Genomic DNA, 16,410 nt, shown 5'->3' with positions numbered 1-16,410 from the left:
AAAATTAATCCCTGGACCTAATCGCGTTGAACAATGTTTGTATTTGTTAATTTACTAGCAGTAAAAACAAATATATATGGGTTATTTTCTAAGAATTTTTTGAAAAGTATTCACTTAAATACGAGACAAAACAGCGAGAACGGACGGACCAGAGATGTAAAAATCGCAAATCTATCCAAGGAATTATCCCTCTGGAAAGTTTCTACATTTTTTTATTAGTAAAATCTAATATTTCGGGCAGTAATAAAACAGCAAAAAGCAGTCCCAGATTTGAGCCATGAATTTTTTCAAAATTTAAGACCTCACCAGTACATTACAGTGTTTTTTTTATTGTGTGATATTCTTCTTTATTTATATTATAACCTGTTAAGAATGATCGGAAGAATCAGGAATAAATCTTGGAATACAATCATTAAATGTTTACAAATATTGTGATTGCCCTTGATTGTAAAGCCTTAGGGAACAGGAAAAAACGGCGAGACCAAGCGGACCAGAGGTGAAAACACATGTTGAATCCCAGAATGCGCTTTCCTTGGCTGGCAGTTAATTTTCGTTCAATTTCTACCATCACAATCACACGTCCGCGCGTAATCCGATGACCTCGTGGGCGGAATAACGTCCAAAACCGATCATGACATGTCAAAAGACAGCGATAACGGGCGGACCACGGTTTGAAATTGAAGAACAATCCGGCCGTATTGTCTTCATCTTCGGTTTAGTGTCTGCGCATCGACCTTAAAAGGACAAGGTACGGCCGGTCTGACACGAAATCCCATTAAGCTTTTGTTATTGAACTATTATTTAGATCAGGCGAAGTATCAAAAAAGTACATATTAAGCCTTCATGGGTAATTATAAAGTTTAAAGACCAATGAGTTATCCAGAAAAAAAAGTGTGGGTAAATACTATTATCATAATGGACTTTTTCCCTGTGGGTACAAATCCGATAATTCGACACGACCTGTAAAAGGCAAAGGGGCGGCGGGGGGTGGAAGGACGAGAGAGGGAGGCCCATTCTATTAACGGGAGTCCTTTTTATCCTTAGGGCCCGCATGTCCTAATCGGCCCACATGATCGCCCGTGATTTCCAGCCTAATCAGACCCCCGCCCCATCCTAGAAAATGGCATATTTGACAATTTCCTTATATATAGGTTTTTGTCCTTTTCTTTTCGATCGTTTACGGAGGATTGACCACGGTTGAGACAGACGGAATTGGACCTTCCTCTAGGATTTGGGGATTTCCCTTTTTGATCCTCCAATTTCCCAGATGACCGCCTCCAGGGGCGGGAGGGCGTCCGCCCGTGTAATGCGGCCGGATCGCCCCGCCGCTCTTATTGACCCGACGGACCGGCCCGGGGACGGGTCAATTTGCCCGGCACGTGCGTCCGAGGCACCTGCTGTTTTTTTCCTTCGCCTTCTTCTTCACCCGGTCGGTAATTCGAGATACCCTGTTTATTACTCTTCATCAAGACGCCAACAGAAAAAAAAGCCTCTTTGTCACGGCAAAAAGTTTCCGATTCCAAACTGTAACATTGATATCATCAATTTACATTAAAACTAAGGCAACAGAGTCAGCCAAGTCAGGCCTATTCCCCATCAAGGATCGATAGTGAGCAGGCTGTGTTGAAAACTTAAATTAACTTTCCAACCTTTTTTTACATGTTTATGCCTTCTAAGTTAATTAAAATGGGCGTGTTTTGAGGTCAGAGGGCGTCACTTATTATAAGACTTTTGATTTGAGTTAAAGATCATCAAGGCAAGTATAATAGGGTGGTTAGTTACACAAGTTCGGCCTAGTAAGGCCCATTCGCAGTCGAGGATCTTTTACACGTAAACAGGCTTTGTTTACAATTTGTACCAATTTTTTTTAACCAAATATGTGACATGTTTTTCTTTATTTTTCTGTATAACAGTTAATAGAAAGGGCGTGGCTTATTTCAAGGGGGTGTGGTGTGAGTTCACGTTCTTTAGGTCAGCCTAGTTAGCTTATTCGCAGTCGAGGATCTTCGACACATAAAAAGGCTTTGTTGCCACTTGCACTTATTTTTTTACCAAGTAGTTAACATGATTTTCTTTATCTTTGTATATAAACGTTTATAGAAAGGCGTGGCTTATTTCAAGGGGGCGTGGTTTGTGTTCAGGCTCTTTAGGCCATCCTAGTAAGTCGTATTCGCAGAAAGGATGAAATGTCAAATAATCAGAAAATGTTCATTTTTTTTATTAAGGCAAATATATTTGATGTGTTATTTTTGTATGAAAACGTGTGTAGAAGAGGCGTGGCTTATTTACGGGGGCGTGGTTTGTGACTTGTTTGGTCTTGTAATGAGACACGCCCTCTGGCCTCAAACCATGCCACTTCTAATTAACAGCATTCAGAAACATATAAAAAAAGTTTTATATCTTATCACTTTCTGTTGATGGAAGAGAGAATGTGCCATCGAAAAGAAAGAAGTGTCGTGGTGTATGTGTGTTATGAGGGGGCGTGGATTGTGCTTTGTTTACGTAAGCCTGGTAATTATATTCTACATTACGAAATTACGAAAGGGGCCTAAATCAATTTTTGTAAGAAATATTTGATTGGTTTTGCTATTTATGTGTGTCAAAATGGCGTGGAATGTAATTAGTGGGCGTGGCTTATTAAAATAAAGGCGTGGTTTATCAGAAAAAGGCGGAGCTTAATACCAAAAATCCTGGTTTATTAACCAGGAAAGCGTGGCTTTATTGTGTTAATGTAAATAAATTGGCTTTCTATTTGAAGAACGATGATTCAGTCTTGTTCTGGTAGGAGTTTCGAAAAACGAAACTTGACGGACCCTCTGTTGCAGTTAAAGTTGATAAACAATCTAATAGCTATCGCCTAACACTTAAAACTGATTTAAAAGGCTTTTCAGAGGGAGAAAAAATTATACTCATCTCTCTAATTTACTCTTCAATTATAATCTCAGCGGCCGCCCCCGTCTCGCTTATCTCCCGTCCCCGGATGCAATGAATGCATAAACATCCACGATTACATTTGTACGAGGGGTGGCGGCGCCACACCATCCCCTAAAAGCCGGCACCCCTCTGCAATGCCACCCCAATGGATCTATTTCGCCTCAAACGCTTCCACCACGGTGTATAAATACGACGCCCCCGGGGGTGGGTCAGCTCTGAATGGATTGCCATCCTCCTCATCGGATAAGCGGGTTTATCTACGCTCAATTTACCACCGATAACAGACTCGGAGAGAGTCAATCCGTGTGACTCAGACCTGCCCGACGATGATTAGGACGATCCGGTCGGCCTTTTACGGCCCATTCCCTCCGGCCCGGCTCCTTCTGCCAGATAAACAACGTCCTTATTGTCCAATTCGTGGCAATTTATTAGCTATCGATGTATCATTATGATGAGACATGAACGATCAACAGTTTCTTGAAAAAGTCACGATGTCCATCCAGGCATATCGTAATTGGGCGTGGCTTGTTGCAAAAAAAGAAAACATTGCCAAAAGTTGAACATCTGCAAGATTTTTTACTTTTAAATTTAATTTAATTTTTCTTTCTTTTTTTGATGAATAGGGGTACTTTAGCAAAAGGGGCGTGGCCAGTCAAATCTACAACCTCTCCAAGATTAATGATCACAGGCTTTCTTTAAAAAAACAAACAAACTGATGAACCCACTAATACCACTTTTTCTTAACTTATAAGTGGGCGTGTCCTATCGTAATTTGGCGTGGCTTATTTAAAAAAATGGATTTTCAAACTAAAGCTCACTTATTTTTGTTATTTTTTTTAAAATTGGGCGTGGCTTGTTGCAAAATGAGAAAACTATGCCAAATGGTACGTTTGCCAAAAGTTAATTAAAAAAGTGAACGATTCCCTGTTTACGTCACAAACGATCTGTTGGAAGTATAGGCCATACTTGGCTGACCCTGCGAAACCCCATTTTTCTGACAGTTTATTGCATTGACGATCTTTAACGCATGTCAAAAGTCAAATAGTCAATTAGAAAGAAAATCAATTACTAATCTTTGATAAAATCTCTCTTTTAGTTTAAGTGGGTGTGGCTTATTGTATATGGGCGTGGCTTATTTAAATCAAACTATTTTTAAACTAAAGCTCACTTTTTCTTTACTTTTGTCAGCAGGCGTGGCATATCTATCGTAACTGGGCGTGGCTTGTTGCAAAAAAAAGAAAACATTGCCAAAAGTTGAATAAAACCGTGAACAATTCCTGTGCTAACGATCTGTTACTGAGTATAGGCCATACTCGGCTGACCCTGTGAAACTCATTTTCAGACAATTTATTGCCTTTGTTTTATTAACGCATTTCAAAAGTCAAATGGTCAATTAGCAAGAAAATAGTGGGTGTGGCTTATCGAATGTGGGCGAATGTAAAGTCTGATCTTTTATTTGTATAACCTTAAATTTAATTTTTACTAAATTCACTATTTTAATTTTAACTACAATTTTTCTTTTAGTGTATCTCGCGGCCTCGGTTATTTTTGTAGGCGTGGCTTACGGTAGGTACTTGCAGGTAGGTGTGGCCTAAAGTTTCTCGGCGTGACTTACGACTGATTGAAGCAGCATTTCACAGTGTCATTTAAATGAATCTTTAAACTTTGTTAAAATTTCTCTTTCAGTTTCTCCAGAAGTCTGTTTTATTGTAAGTTATTGTTAGTGTAAATTTAGTCGGTTTATCGTAATTTTTTTTGCTTTATGGGCAATCCATGGATGGATCCGCACTGTCTCGCTGTGGGTATTGTTCAAAGAAGAATTTATAGGAACCAATTTAATTTCAATATATTTTTGTTTTAAGTTTTAAAATTATTTTTACAAATAGGCGTGGCTTAGTTCATAGTGGGCGGGGCTTGGAGATTTAAAGCTTGAAGCTGCTTGCGACTATTCAGTGTGAATTGAAATTCACGCTGTTTTTGTTCAACTTTTTTTGCGTCCGCCCGGTTTCGCTCTCCTCCTCGTTCCTGCCGCCGTTTGTTGAGTGAATTTACGGTCTTTTCATTTTGCCCGATTTTGTCAACCGAGGAATCCGGCGGTACGAGTTTTACGGCCAGCCCGTCCGAACCGAGTTTCCCATTACAAGGCTCGTTTCGAAAAACTGGTTCCCTCGGCTAGGATGGCTCGAGGTTTTTCATCCTTCTTTGACTTTTCGGAATGTTTAAACCTTGACAACATCGTTTAGCTATTAAAAGAAATGTTTATTTATCTATGTCTAAACAAATTGGAAAATATCATATAACAGCAATACTTGGCGGGCCATAGAAAGATTTTTCCTCTTTGGCCTTTACAACAATAAAAAAAATTTACAACAAACTAGTTGAACTTTTCAGTCTGGTATGTCCAATGTTCATGTGTAATATAAACAAGGGATTGATCATAAGCTGTCATATTTATTTAGTGACAAGCCTTTGACGATGTAAAAATCTTTCTTTTGACATTGAGGGCGGCTTAAAATGGAATAGACTGATGGTCTATTTATGGTTCTATTAAAATTTAATCATTTTTCTGTTTTATCAGACTGAAATGTCGTAGAAATATGGTTTTGTTAAAAAGTGTAGGCTAATATAAGGGGTGTGGCATATTTATGATGGGCGTGGCTTATTCGGAATGGGTGTGGTTTATCACAAGAAGGCGAGTTTTTATGAAAAGTGGTGTTTTGCAACTGGTTTTATTGTAATGCTTCTATAACGAGTTATAATTACAAGTACTTCGCAGAGGGGCTTTGATAATTGTAAGTGGGTTGGCTGGTTTTTAACTTATAGTAAATAAGGCCTATCGCAAGTAGGCGTGGTTTATTTTAAGTGGGCATGGATAACTGTTTTATTGGATATAGCGTATCTTTATTTTTATGCGAACTGGTTTTATTGACGTTTCCAAAACGACTTATTTTTACAGGTACCAACACTACACAAATAAGCGTGGTTTATCTTAGTGGGCGTGGCTTATTTTTATGGGTCTAGCCTATTGGAAGTAGACATTTTTCATAGTAACTTTGGTTTTATTGTCGTATTTTTTATGACGCGTTATTTTTACAGGTAAATCACGAACGAGCGTGGTTTATTTTTAACGTATTTGACTTGTCAACTAGGCTTTTCTGAAAACCTAATAACCCATTTTTAACATTTGGCTAGTTTTATTAATTTATATGGAGGCGTGTTTTAAGATGGGGAGGCATAGCGTATTGAAAGTAGGCGTGGTTTGATAGAAACTGGTATTTTTATGAAGGTTTTTATAAGATTATATTTTTATAATCTTTGCTAACATCTCTGTGTTTAACAGTAGGCATGGTACATCACAAATATGCGTGCCTTAAGGTAAGTGGGCGTGGCTTATTTCTAGTAGGCGTGACTACCCCAATTGGGTTGTTTTTTGAAAATAAACTTTCTCGTTTTTCAAATTGAAATATTTTCATTTTCAATTTAATATTTGGGAAAAGTAGTACATTTTATTAGGTTGTTTGTAAGTGTGAAATTAGAAGGACGTGGATTAGAATCAATGAGCGTGGTTTACTATATAATTGCTGTTTTTTACGTCCGTGTGGTTAAACTTGTACCTTTTTAGATTTTGGACGATCGAACTGAATCGCGATTTGGCAGAAAGTCTTTTTGTGTAGGGAGCCCGGTAAGTCTCGCATTTCAGACTTAATGTTAATCTTTTTCCTTTGTTTTGGAAATTTTGTTTCAGTTTGTTATTACATGTCCTGTCTTAGAAATTCAGTGGTATTTTTGATCAGAGGGCGTGACTTATCGAAAGGAGGCGTGGTTTATGGTAATTCCCTGATGGTCGATGTTTTTTTAATAGGTCTTTTTAGTATTTTAGAACAAAGTTACGGAAATTATTAACTTTAACCTTTATTCTTTGGTGGTCATTAAGTTTGTTTTCGATCCATAATGCGTTGCTTTTTTAAGTCTGGGCGTGGCTAATCGCATGTAGGCGAGGTCAGTTCGACTTTTTGCCATGGGTTAGGTAATAAGACGTGGAGGAAAAGGCGAACAGAAAACATTTTTGTAAAATTACACAACGTTTTTCACATTTATTTATTTTTTATATTTTTTTGCTTTTTTGAAGTTTTTTTTACACGTTTTTCATTTTCCAAACCCGCCCCTCCCCTGTAAGAGAGGACGGACGGATAAATCACAAGATTGTATTTTACATTCTTTTTCAGTTTTTACGCTTTTTGCAAAAAATTTCGTGTGGATTTCATCGAGTATAGTTTTTTACATGCTTTCTTAAAATTTCCTTTTACTCGTTAAAATTTACAATATTTTCACTCATTTCTTCTATTTTTTTATATTTTGTGTTTACAAATTACATTCCACCAACAGAAGAAAAACGCCTGGCTTTGGTCCTTGTGAAGAGAAAAAATTTGTTTTGATTTTTTTTTTGGTTTTGATTTTTTTTCTTTGGAGAACTAATTGACAAAAATTAAAGTATGAGATGGTGCGGGTGGGGTTTGTCATTCTCAAAACGCGGACAAGGGAGGGGGGTTAAATTGCACTAGAGCATTCTCTCTTATTTTCACATTTTTTCTTTCTCTCTTTCTCTCTCACTTTCCAAGTTAATTTATACATTTATATATCTTGTAAGGATATCACAAATAAAACTATACACTTATTTACATTTCGTCTTCTTTTTCTGGAGAGACACACGCAAACGAAAGAAAAACAAAACAAATATAAGCCGAAGTGTTTTTATGTTTAAAATGATTTTGGTTTTTAAAATTAAATAAATTATGATGGGGATATACAGACATAGGTTTTCATTTAAAAAAAGAACGGAAAATTGTTACAACATAAACAAAACATAAACCTTAAAAAAAAAGAAAAGAGAAAATAGAGAGAGGAGTTTTTTTATTAAAACTTTTTTCCTTATTGCATAAAATAAAAATAAAATAAACTTTCTCGAATAAATAGGCGCAATAGGACGATTTAAAAAGTGGGGGCGTGGCTTGCGTCGCAATGTAGGCGTGTCCTCACTCCCCACTCTCGCTCCGGGGCGTGGTAGGCCCCACCCCTCCCTCTATTTTCTCTTTCTTTTCTTTATATACACATTTTTATCGGTTGTTTTCTCACAAAAAATTATTTTTATTTAAATATATATTTTCACTTTTTTATTTTATATATTCTTAAATCTGTTCATATATATATAACAATTAATGATTAATCGGAGAACAAGGAACGGGGTGTTCGTATTTACAATCAAGGTGCTCTCAACATGATTCTTATTTTTTTAATTTTAATTATTTTAAATTATTTTACCACGATTTTCCATTATGTTCAGAAAAAACGAAAGAAAAATAATAGGAACACAAATGTTTAAAACAAAAATTTTTACAATAAAAAAAACAGCGCTCAGTTTATTCAAATATCCACATAATTAAAAAACAGAACTAGGAACTATTTACAAAATAAAAATCTCAAAAAAATTTTATATTTTTAAATATAAATTAATTAATAATAAAAGAAAAAAGTGAGATTTTTTTTCAAATTCACTTTTTTATTGCACTGTCCAGCGCTGTTTTTCTTCTCTTCTTTCCCCTTCTGTCTTCTCTTTTTATGACCCTCGCTTATGGTACACAAATGTCATTCTTTTTCTTTCTTTTTTTAAATCGTTTACATAAATTTCTCCGTCTGCTTTGTATAAAAAAAGTCTTTCAGTGACATTTTTCCTTTCCGCGCTTTACCCGGGAAATTCTCTTCGCCGTAGGTACGGCACAAACGGATAACAAAGAAAAAAACTTCTATTCCCACTTTTCCCTCCTTAAGCTTAATGTACAGACAGTTGTACATTTTTCTTTTTCTTCTAATTGTTGTATTTGTCGGGCCAACTGTAGTCCCCGCGCCATGTCGACGCCTGAAATAGAAAAGAAGACTTTGTCAGTTGTTGGGTTGTTTTTTTTCGATCAAGAAACATTTGTAAAAGCGCATGGTGGATGATGGATAGACTAATGGATAACAGATTGGTTAGTACCAATGGAAGGTGGACTGACAAGTGGGTTTATAGGTGGTTGGATGGTACATGATAATTGACAAATGGACGGTAAGTTGGACATTAGATGGTGGATGGTCAAATAGACGTCATGTTCAACAGTTAATGGTGGATAGACAAATGGAGGGCAAGTTGAATGTTGGATGCAAAATGGATGGCATGTTTGATAGTGGATGGTGGATAGACAAATGGAGGGCAAGTTGAATGTTGGATACAAAATGGGATGGTTCGTCCATAGCGGAAGGTCAATAGACTAATGGATAGAAAGTTGGATGGTAGATAGAAAAACGGAGCAAGTTTGATGTGTGATGGTATTACTTGGCAAATTGGTTGATACTAATGAATGGTTATGGTTGGATGGTGGAGATGGATAGACAAATGGATTTCATGTTGGATGTCGGTTTGTTGGGCAAACCAATGGATGTTGTTAAGGGATGGTTAGACAAATGGACGACAAATTTATTGGTACTAATGGATGTTGGTTGATGGACGAAGTTTTGGATCGATCCAATGTTTAATCCCACGGATGTGTTGGATTGACACGTGGTTAGTCCGTTCCATCACAAGTATAAAAGTAATCAGAGGTCAACACTCACCAAATGTGAGGAGGTGTGTGGTAATGAGATCAAGGGATGGATCCCGTGTTGGTGGATACCCTGCTGGTGTTGGTACCAGCCGGCGTGGTGGCCGTGAACGACGGGGCTCTGCTGGTAGCATCCGGTCGACGGCGTGACCCCGTCCAGAGGCTTCATCATGTCCGACATGACGCCGGAGAGGGAAAGGCAACCGGGCCCGCCGACGGAGCCCTTCTTCTTTTTCGACTTGGAGCTAAGCTTGCGGTTGCGAGTCTGTATGCCTTCTTTCTTCATCGTGAGCGGTCGGTTCACCTTCAAACAATAACGCCGAATTAAAAAAAACAAAAAAAAACTCTTTGATATAAACAAAAACGAGGGTAGACCTAAGCAAATTAAAATATGCCTGTTATTTTAAAAATAACTATGAAAAAAAAAATCAGTAGCGGAACAGATCAACGGCAGATAATGCGGAACAGCTTTAAAAAATGCAGCGTGGGAGGGAACAATAGAAGTCAACTTTGACCCCTATGCGGATGAGCCTCGTCGACGTTCTCTACAGGGACAAAAGCCCACCTTCGCGCGAGTACGACCATATAATCATCAAATCATCATCATCAATATATAAAAAACTCCGGTTAATTTTTACGAGCGATGTATCCAACCAATCCGTTGAAACCCTATGACCTACGGTACATGCCAAGACAGCCCAAGCCAATATCAGTTAAAACTTCATCAAGATGACAATAACACAGGACAAATCTAGCTTCAAATCATCATCATCATCAATATTTTAAAAAAACTCACGGCCAGCGTTACCAGCTATGTAATACCAAAATCGCTACACCAAATCATCAACACGGCATTTGAAGACAGTCCATAAAACAAAAACAAAATCCATAAAGAATTTCGATAAACTGTATCAACGCACCTTCAACACATCATCATCAATATATAAAAGCCTTCGATTAATTTTTACGAGCGATGTATCCAACCTACCCAATGAAACCCTGTGACCTACGGTACGTTCCAAGACGGCCCAAGTCAATATAAGTTAAAATTTCGTCAAGATGACAATAACACAGGACAATTCTAGCTTCAAATCATCATCATCAATACAGAAAATTTCCCGCCTATTTATACCAACGTTGTATTCCATAAATTTCCAAAACCAAATAATCTACACGATTTTTCAAGAACGTCCAAGCCTACAAAACTTAAATTTTCACAATGAAGCTAAATTTTATGAATCAATACGGATATAAATCACCATCATCAATATTTAAAAACTTCGGCCATTCTGCACGACCGACGTCTCCAGTTTAATCGTTAAACCAGAAGGATTAAGCCATGTCCTAATCTTTCTGGCTAATAAAACGCCGCATCTAATCCTTTATCTTGATAATTATGATATCGCAATATAAAAGCCGTTTCAATCATCATCATCAACACTATGCAAACCTTTCGAGTTAACTGTACAGCTGGTATATCCAAACTTTCTGATGAAACCCGATGACCTAATGGCCCATGGTTGCCCAGGCTTGTAAAACGTCAATATAACCGATTTACCTGGATGATTATGACATCACACTGTACAACCAGTTTCAATCATCAACATCATCAATACGAAAATTGTTCAGGTTAATTGTACCGCAAGTATATCTAAACTATCTGATGAAACCCGATGACCTAATGACCTATTAGAGTCCTGGCTTGTGAAAGGTCTGCTTACGATATCTCAATATAAAAATCGTTTCAACTCATCATCATCATCATAATTAATGTGCAAACCCTTCGAGTTAAATGTACAACTGGTATGTGTCCAAACTATCTGATGGAACCCAATGACACATGACTGTCAAGGCTTGTAAAACGTCAATTTTTCATCTTTACGTTGATATAACAGTATAAAAGCAGTTTCGTAATCATAATCATCATCAATGAGAAAACACCTAGGTTTTACTGTACAGCTGCTACGTCAAATAAATCCGATGACCTTACGATTCTAGACGGTCGGACTAGAAAAACGTCAATTTCCTTTACTTTGATCTACGATATCTCAATGTAAAAACTGTTTCAAATCATCATCATATCATCATCAATACGAAAACCTATCTGTGTTATCTGTACAGCAGGTATATCCAACTGTCTGATGAAACCCGATGATCTAATGACCCATGACAGTCCAGACTTTTAAAATGTCATTTTTTCAACTTTACCTTAATGATTAGATTATTAACAGTATAAAACCAGTTTGATAATTATAATCATCATCAATGAGAAAATAAATCTCAAATAAATCTGATGACCTTACGATTCTAGTCGGTCCTGACTGGATAAAACGTCATTCCCTTTACCTTGAAGATTATGATATCACAATATAAAAACAGTATCAAATCATCATCATCATCAACACCCAGGCTTAGGTACGTACCTGCTGGTACGTAAAATAAATCCGATGACCTTACGATTCAAGACCAGTCTTGAAGAAAGTCTATTATACGCCTCTACCTTGATGAAAGGGACTCAAATCATCATCAACATCAATGAGAAAACACCAAAGCTTAACTGAACCCCTTGTAAACCTATTCTGTCCGATGAAGCCTGATAATCTAATGATCCATGACTGTCCTAACTTATAATAAGTCGAATTTTCCCCTAAATGGTGATGAGGATATCATAAAATAATCATAGTTTTATACCATCATCATCAGTTTTGAAAAATTATTTGTTGTAATGAAATAACTAAGAAACCGATGCTTCCCGATATTTGGTGTCATGTGTTGAACCTATGTGGCAATGTTAAATATAATTTTTGATCTTTTCTTCTTTTCGTTTAGCCTTGGTTAGTAACAACTGATGATGGTTTAAGCTTGATTCTTTGTGAGTATTTCATGGGACTAGGTTGTAGGTCATGTCTGTGTGCGGTTTTGCATGTTCGTCATGCTTGGTTATTTTTTAATTTTTTGTTGTCAAATAAATTTAAACGGCGCGTTTTTCACTTGTCGGCCAGCTGTCCCGTCGATCCCGTGAGGGCAGCGTTCAAAATCCATCGGGCGAGGCGCCAGCGGCCGCAATAGGGCCACCCTTTATAGTCTGCCGTCTGTTGAAAGACCCCTTTCATCTCCTTGGCGATCGTCCGGGGTAGATTAGGGCCCGGTTCATTAAGGAACGTTTAGCCCGCGATCTTTTTTCTCCTCTTCCACCGAGGACGGGATGAGGGATGGCGTCAAACGGGGCGGAAAGGGGCCAATTAACGGGACTTTTTAAATTTAGAAAGAACACGGGACACACTGGGAAAAACGGATTTTCCACCGGGGAGAAGAGGCAAAAACAAACAGGATAATACAAGAGGGAAACGTTTCATCCGTGGTTAAGCACCCGAGGCTAATGAGGTTAATGGCAGTTGATGACTTCCTTCTGTCAACCCCGGCGGAACGGCGTTCCGTAAGAGCAAAGGCGCCGGCAAATTGCCTTTCCCCGTTTCAACCCCCTGGATACATTGCTTAAACATAAACAAGTTGTGTGACATCCAATCTAGAACCAATAGTACTGCGGGTCAATAAGTTCAACCTCCTGATTGATCTGCTTAGTAAGGTCAATGGGAAGTTTCGGTTGTGGAGTAAGGGTCAACATATGCTGAAAAATATCGTCGCATTTGATGAACAGATCCACAATAACACGCTTTCCTGATAACATTTGAATACGGGGCATTTCAATAAGTCAGTACAATATTTGGTGTCATCGGGTTTCATCTGATAAATCAGACAAAGCTGAGGTACAATACCGCATTCTCATTTATGATGATGATTTGAAAATAATTTTATATGCGCTATCATAATCATCAAGTTAAAGGGTAAATCAACGTTTTTGAAGACTTGACTGTCATGGGTGGTTAGGTCATCGGGTTTCATCTGATAGATTAGATAAAGCTAAAGTACAGTTCATGGTAGAGTTTTTCTCATTGATGTTGATGAATGAAACGTTTTTAATATTGTGATATCACAATCATCAAGTTTAAGGGGTAAATCGACGTCTTCCAAGATTGGACAGTTTTGGGTGGTTAGGTCATCGGGTTTAATGAGATTTATTTGACATACCAGCTGTACAGTTAAGTCCATTGCTTTTTTCATTAAAGATGATGATGATGATGGTTTGAAACTGTTTTTATATTTCGATGTAATAATGATCACGGTAAAGATGAAAATTAACGTTTTGCAAGCCTGGACAATCATTGGACATTTGGTCATTGGGTTTCATCAGATAGTTTGGATGTAACTCCTTTGCAGGTAGTACGAGAGGTCTTCGTTTTGATGATGATGATGATTTTAGACTGTTTTTATATGTCGATATCATAATCATCAAGCTTAAGGGGTATCGACGTTTTTCAAGACTGTCATGGGTCGTTAGGTCATCGGGTTTCATGAGACATATTCGACATACCAGCTGTACAGTTAAGTCCATGGCTTTTTTTTGTGGATGTTGATTTTAAACTGCTTTTATATTTCGATATCATAATCATCTCGTAAAGGGGTAAAATTGACGTTTTACAATCCTGGACTCTCATGGGTCATTAGGTCATCGCGTTTAACCGGATTTAAGTGGCATACCAGCTCTAAAGTTAAGTCCTTCGCACGTTCATTAATGATGATGATATGAAACAGTTTTTATATTGTGATATCATAATCTGACGTTTTACAAACCAGGACTCTCATAGGTCATTAAGTCATCGGGTTTCATCTGATAGATTAGATAAAGCTAAAGTACAGTTCATGGTAGAGTTTTTCTCGTTGATGTTGATGAATGAAACGTTTTTAATATTGTGATATCACAATCATCAAGTTTAAGGGGTAAATCGACGTTGATTGAACAGTCATGGGTGGTTAGGTCATCGGATTTCACGAGATTTATTTGACATACCAGCTGTACAGTTAAGTCCATGGCTTTTTTCATTAAGGATGATGATGATTGTGGTTTGACACTGTTTTTATATTTCGATGTAATAATGATCACCGTAAAGATGGAAATTAACGTTTTACAAGCCCGGACAATCATTGGACATTAGGTCATCGGGTTTCATCAGATAATTTGGATGTAACTCATTTGCAGGTAGCACGAGAGGTCTTCGTTTTGATGATGATTGAAACTGTTTTGATATTGCGATATCATAATCATCAAGCTTAAGGGGTAAATCGACGTTTTTCAAGACTGGACTGTCACGGGTCGTTAGGTCATCGGGTTTCACGAGGTATATTCGACATACCAGCTGTACAGTTAAGTCCATGGCTTTTTTTTGTGGATGTTGATTTTAAACTGCTTTTATATTTCGATATCATAATCATCTCGTAAAGGGGTAAAATTGACGTTTTACAATCCTGGACTCTCATGGGTCATTAGGTCATCGGGTTTAACCGGATTTAAGTGGCTACCAGCTCTAAAGTTAAGTCCATCGCACTTTCATTGATGATGATGGTGATATGAAACAGTTTTTATATTGTGATATCATAATCAGTCGTTTTACAAACTAGGATTCTCATAGGTCATTAGGTCATCGGGTTTCATCTGATAGTTTAGATAGCCGCTGTACAGTTAACTCGAAGGGTTTACATATTGATAATGATGACGATTGAAACTGTTTTTATATTGCGTTGTCATAATTATCAAGATAAAGGGTTAAAATCGCGTTTTATCAGCCAGAATAGTTTTGGGACATGGCTTAAGTCTTCTGGTTTAAGGATTAAATTTGATACATCGGTCGTGCAGAATGGCCGAAGTTTTTAAATATTGATGATGGTGATTTATAGACGTATTGATTCATAAAATTTAGCTTCATTGGGAAAATCTAAGTTTTGTAGGTTTGAACGTTCTTGTAAAATCGTGTAGACTATTTGGTTTTGGGAATTTATGAAATACAACGCTGGTATAAGAAGGCGTGAAATTTTCTGTATTGATGATGAAGATTTGAAGCTAGATTTGTCCTGTGTTATTGTCATCTTGATGAAATTTTAACTTATATTGTCTTGGGCCGTCTTGGAACGTACCGTAGGTCATAGGGTTTCGTTGGATAGGTGGGATACGTCGCTCGTAAAAATCAATCGAAGGTTTTTATATATTGATGATGATGTATTGAAGGTGGGTTGATACAGTTTATCGAAATTCTTTATGGATTTTTTTGTTTTATGGACTGTCTTGAAATGCCGTGTTGATGATTTGGTATAGCGATTTTGGTATTACATAGCTGGTAAAGCTGGCCGTGAGTTTTTTTTTAGAATATTGATGATGATGAGTTGACTGTGTTCTTTATAGTATATTTCAATTTGTGTTGTAGTCCCGATGGGGGATGAAACTGTCGTTCAAGCCAACGGAGTCGGTGGACCTTTTGTACCGGCGTCCCCCTTTTGTAAATCCTACTCCCATTCAAATCCAGTCCGAACGACACAATTATATACCTGTGTTCGTTATTATGTATGTATAGAGGGTGAGGAAAAAAACTAAAAAAGTAAACATCTGTTTCAATCGGGCCACTTGAGTTTCTCGTAAACCAACAATGGGCCGGTGAAGGGCGGCATTTAAGGGACAATTACGGGTGCCCCCGGGGGATGGGTAAGTCCCGGTGCGACAAAAGCCCTTCGGGGCGGAAGTTTGTCGTCGTGTACAAAAACGAAATCGATACCCAATGGGGCGTGTGCGATCCGTATCGGCGAGGTGGGATTAGCAGATTTCCACGGCCCTATTGACCGGTCGGGACAAAGGACCCTTCTTTTATACTGTTTAAAGGACGAAAGGACTCCTTGGACGGTGAAGACAAAAAAAGAACCACCGGTCCTGGGACCTTCGATGCCAAAGGACGCGGAA

At 37.8% G+C, this 16,410-nt stretch overlaps 1 protein-coding gene across 6 annotated transcripts in view; it reads right to left on the bottom strand.

Annotated features, from left to right (window-relative positions):
• Positions 1–8,795: 8,795 nt before the first annotated feature.
• The window catches only part of LOC106671965 (GATA-binding factor C-like), a 90,569-nt gene continuing 82,954 nt past the window's right edge, over positions 8,796–16,410 (bottom strand). For all 6 annotated transcript variants that reach the window (XM_014402987.2, XM_014402990.2, XM_014402988.2 and 3 more), the window contains 2 exons: positions 9,580–9,870; positions 8,796–8,848 (listed from right to left, as the gene is read on the bottom strand). In XM_014402987.2, the coding sequence (XP_014258473.1) occupies positions 8,798–8,848; positions 9,580–9,870 (342 nt within the window). In that variant the 3' untranslated portion in view covers positions 8,796–8,797. The remainder of the gene's footprint in view (positions 8,849–9,579; positions 9,871–16,410) is intronic.

This window comes from Cimex lectularius, unplaced genomic scaffold (genome assembly GCF_000648675.2).
Source record: "Cimex lectularius strain Harlan isolate CLEC.00 unplaced genomic scaffold, Clec_2.1 scaffold14, whole genome shotgun sequence".
NCBI classification, from domain to species: Eukaryota; Metazoa; Arthropoda; class Insecta; order Hemiptera; family Cimicidae; genus Cimex; species Cimex lectularius.
Note: the sequence above shows the minus strand (reverse complement) of the source record. Positions and strands in the feature narration are given on the sequence as shown.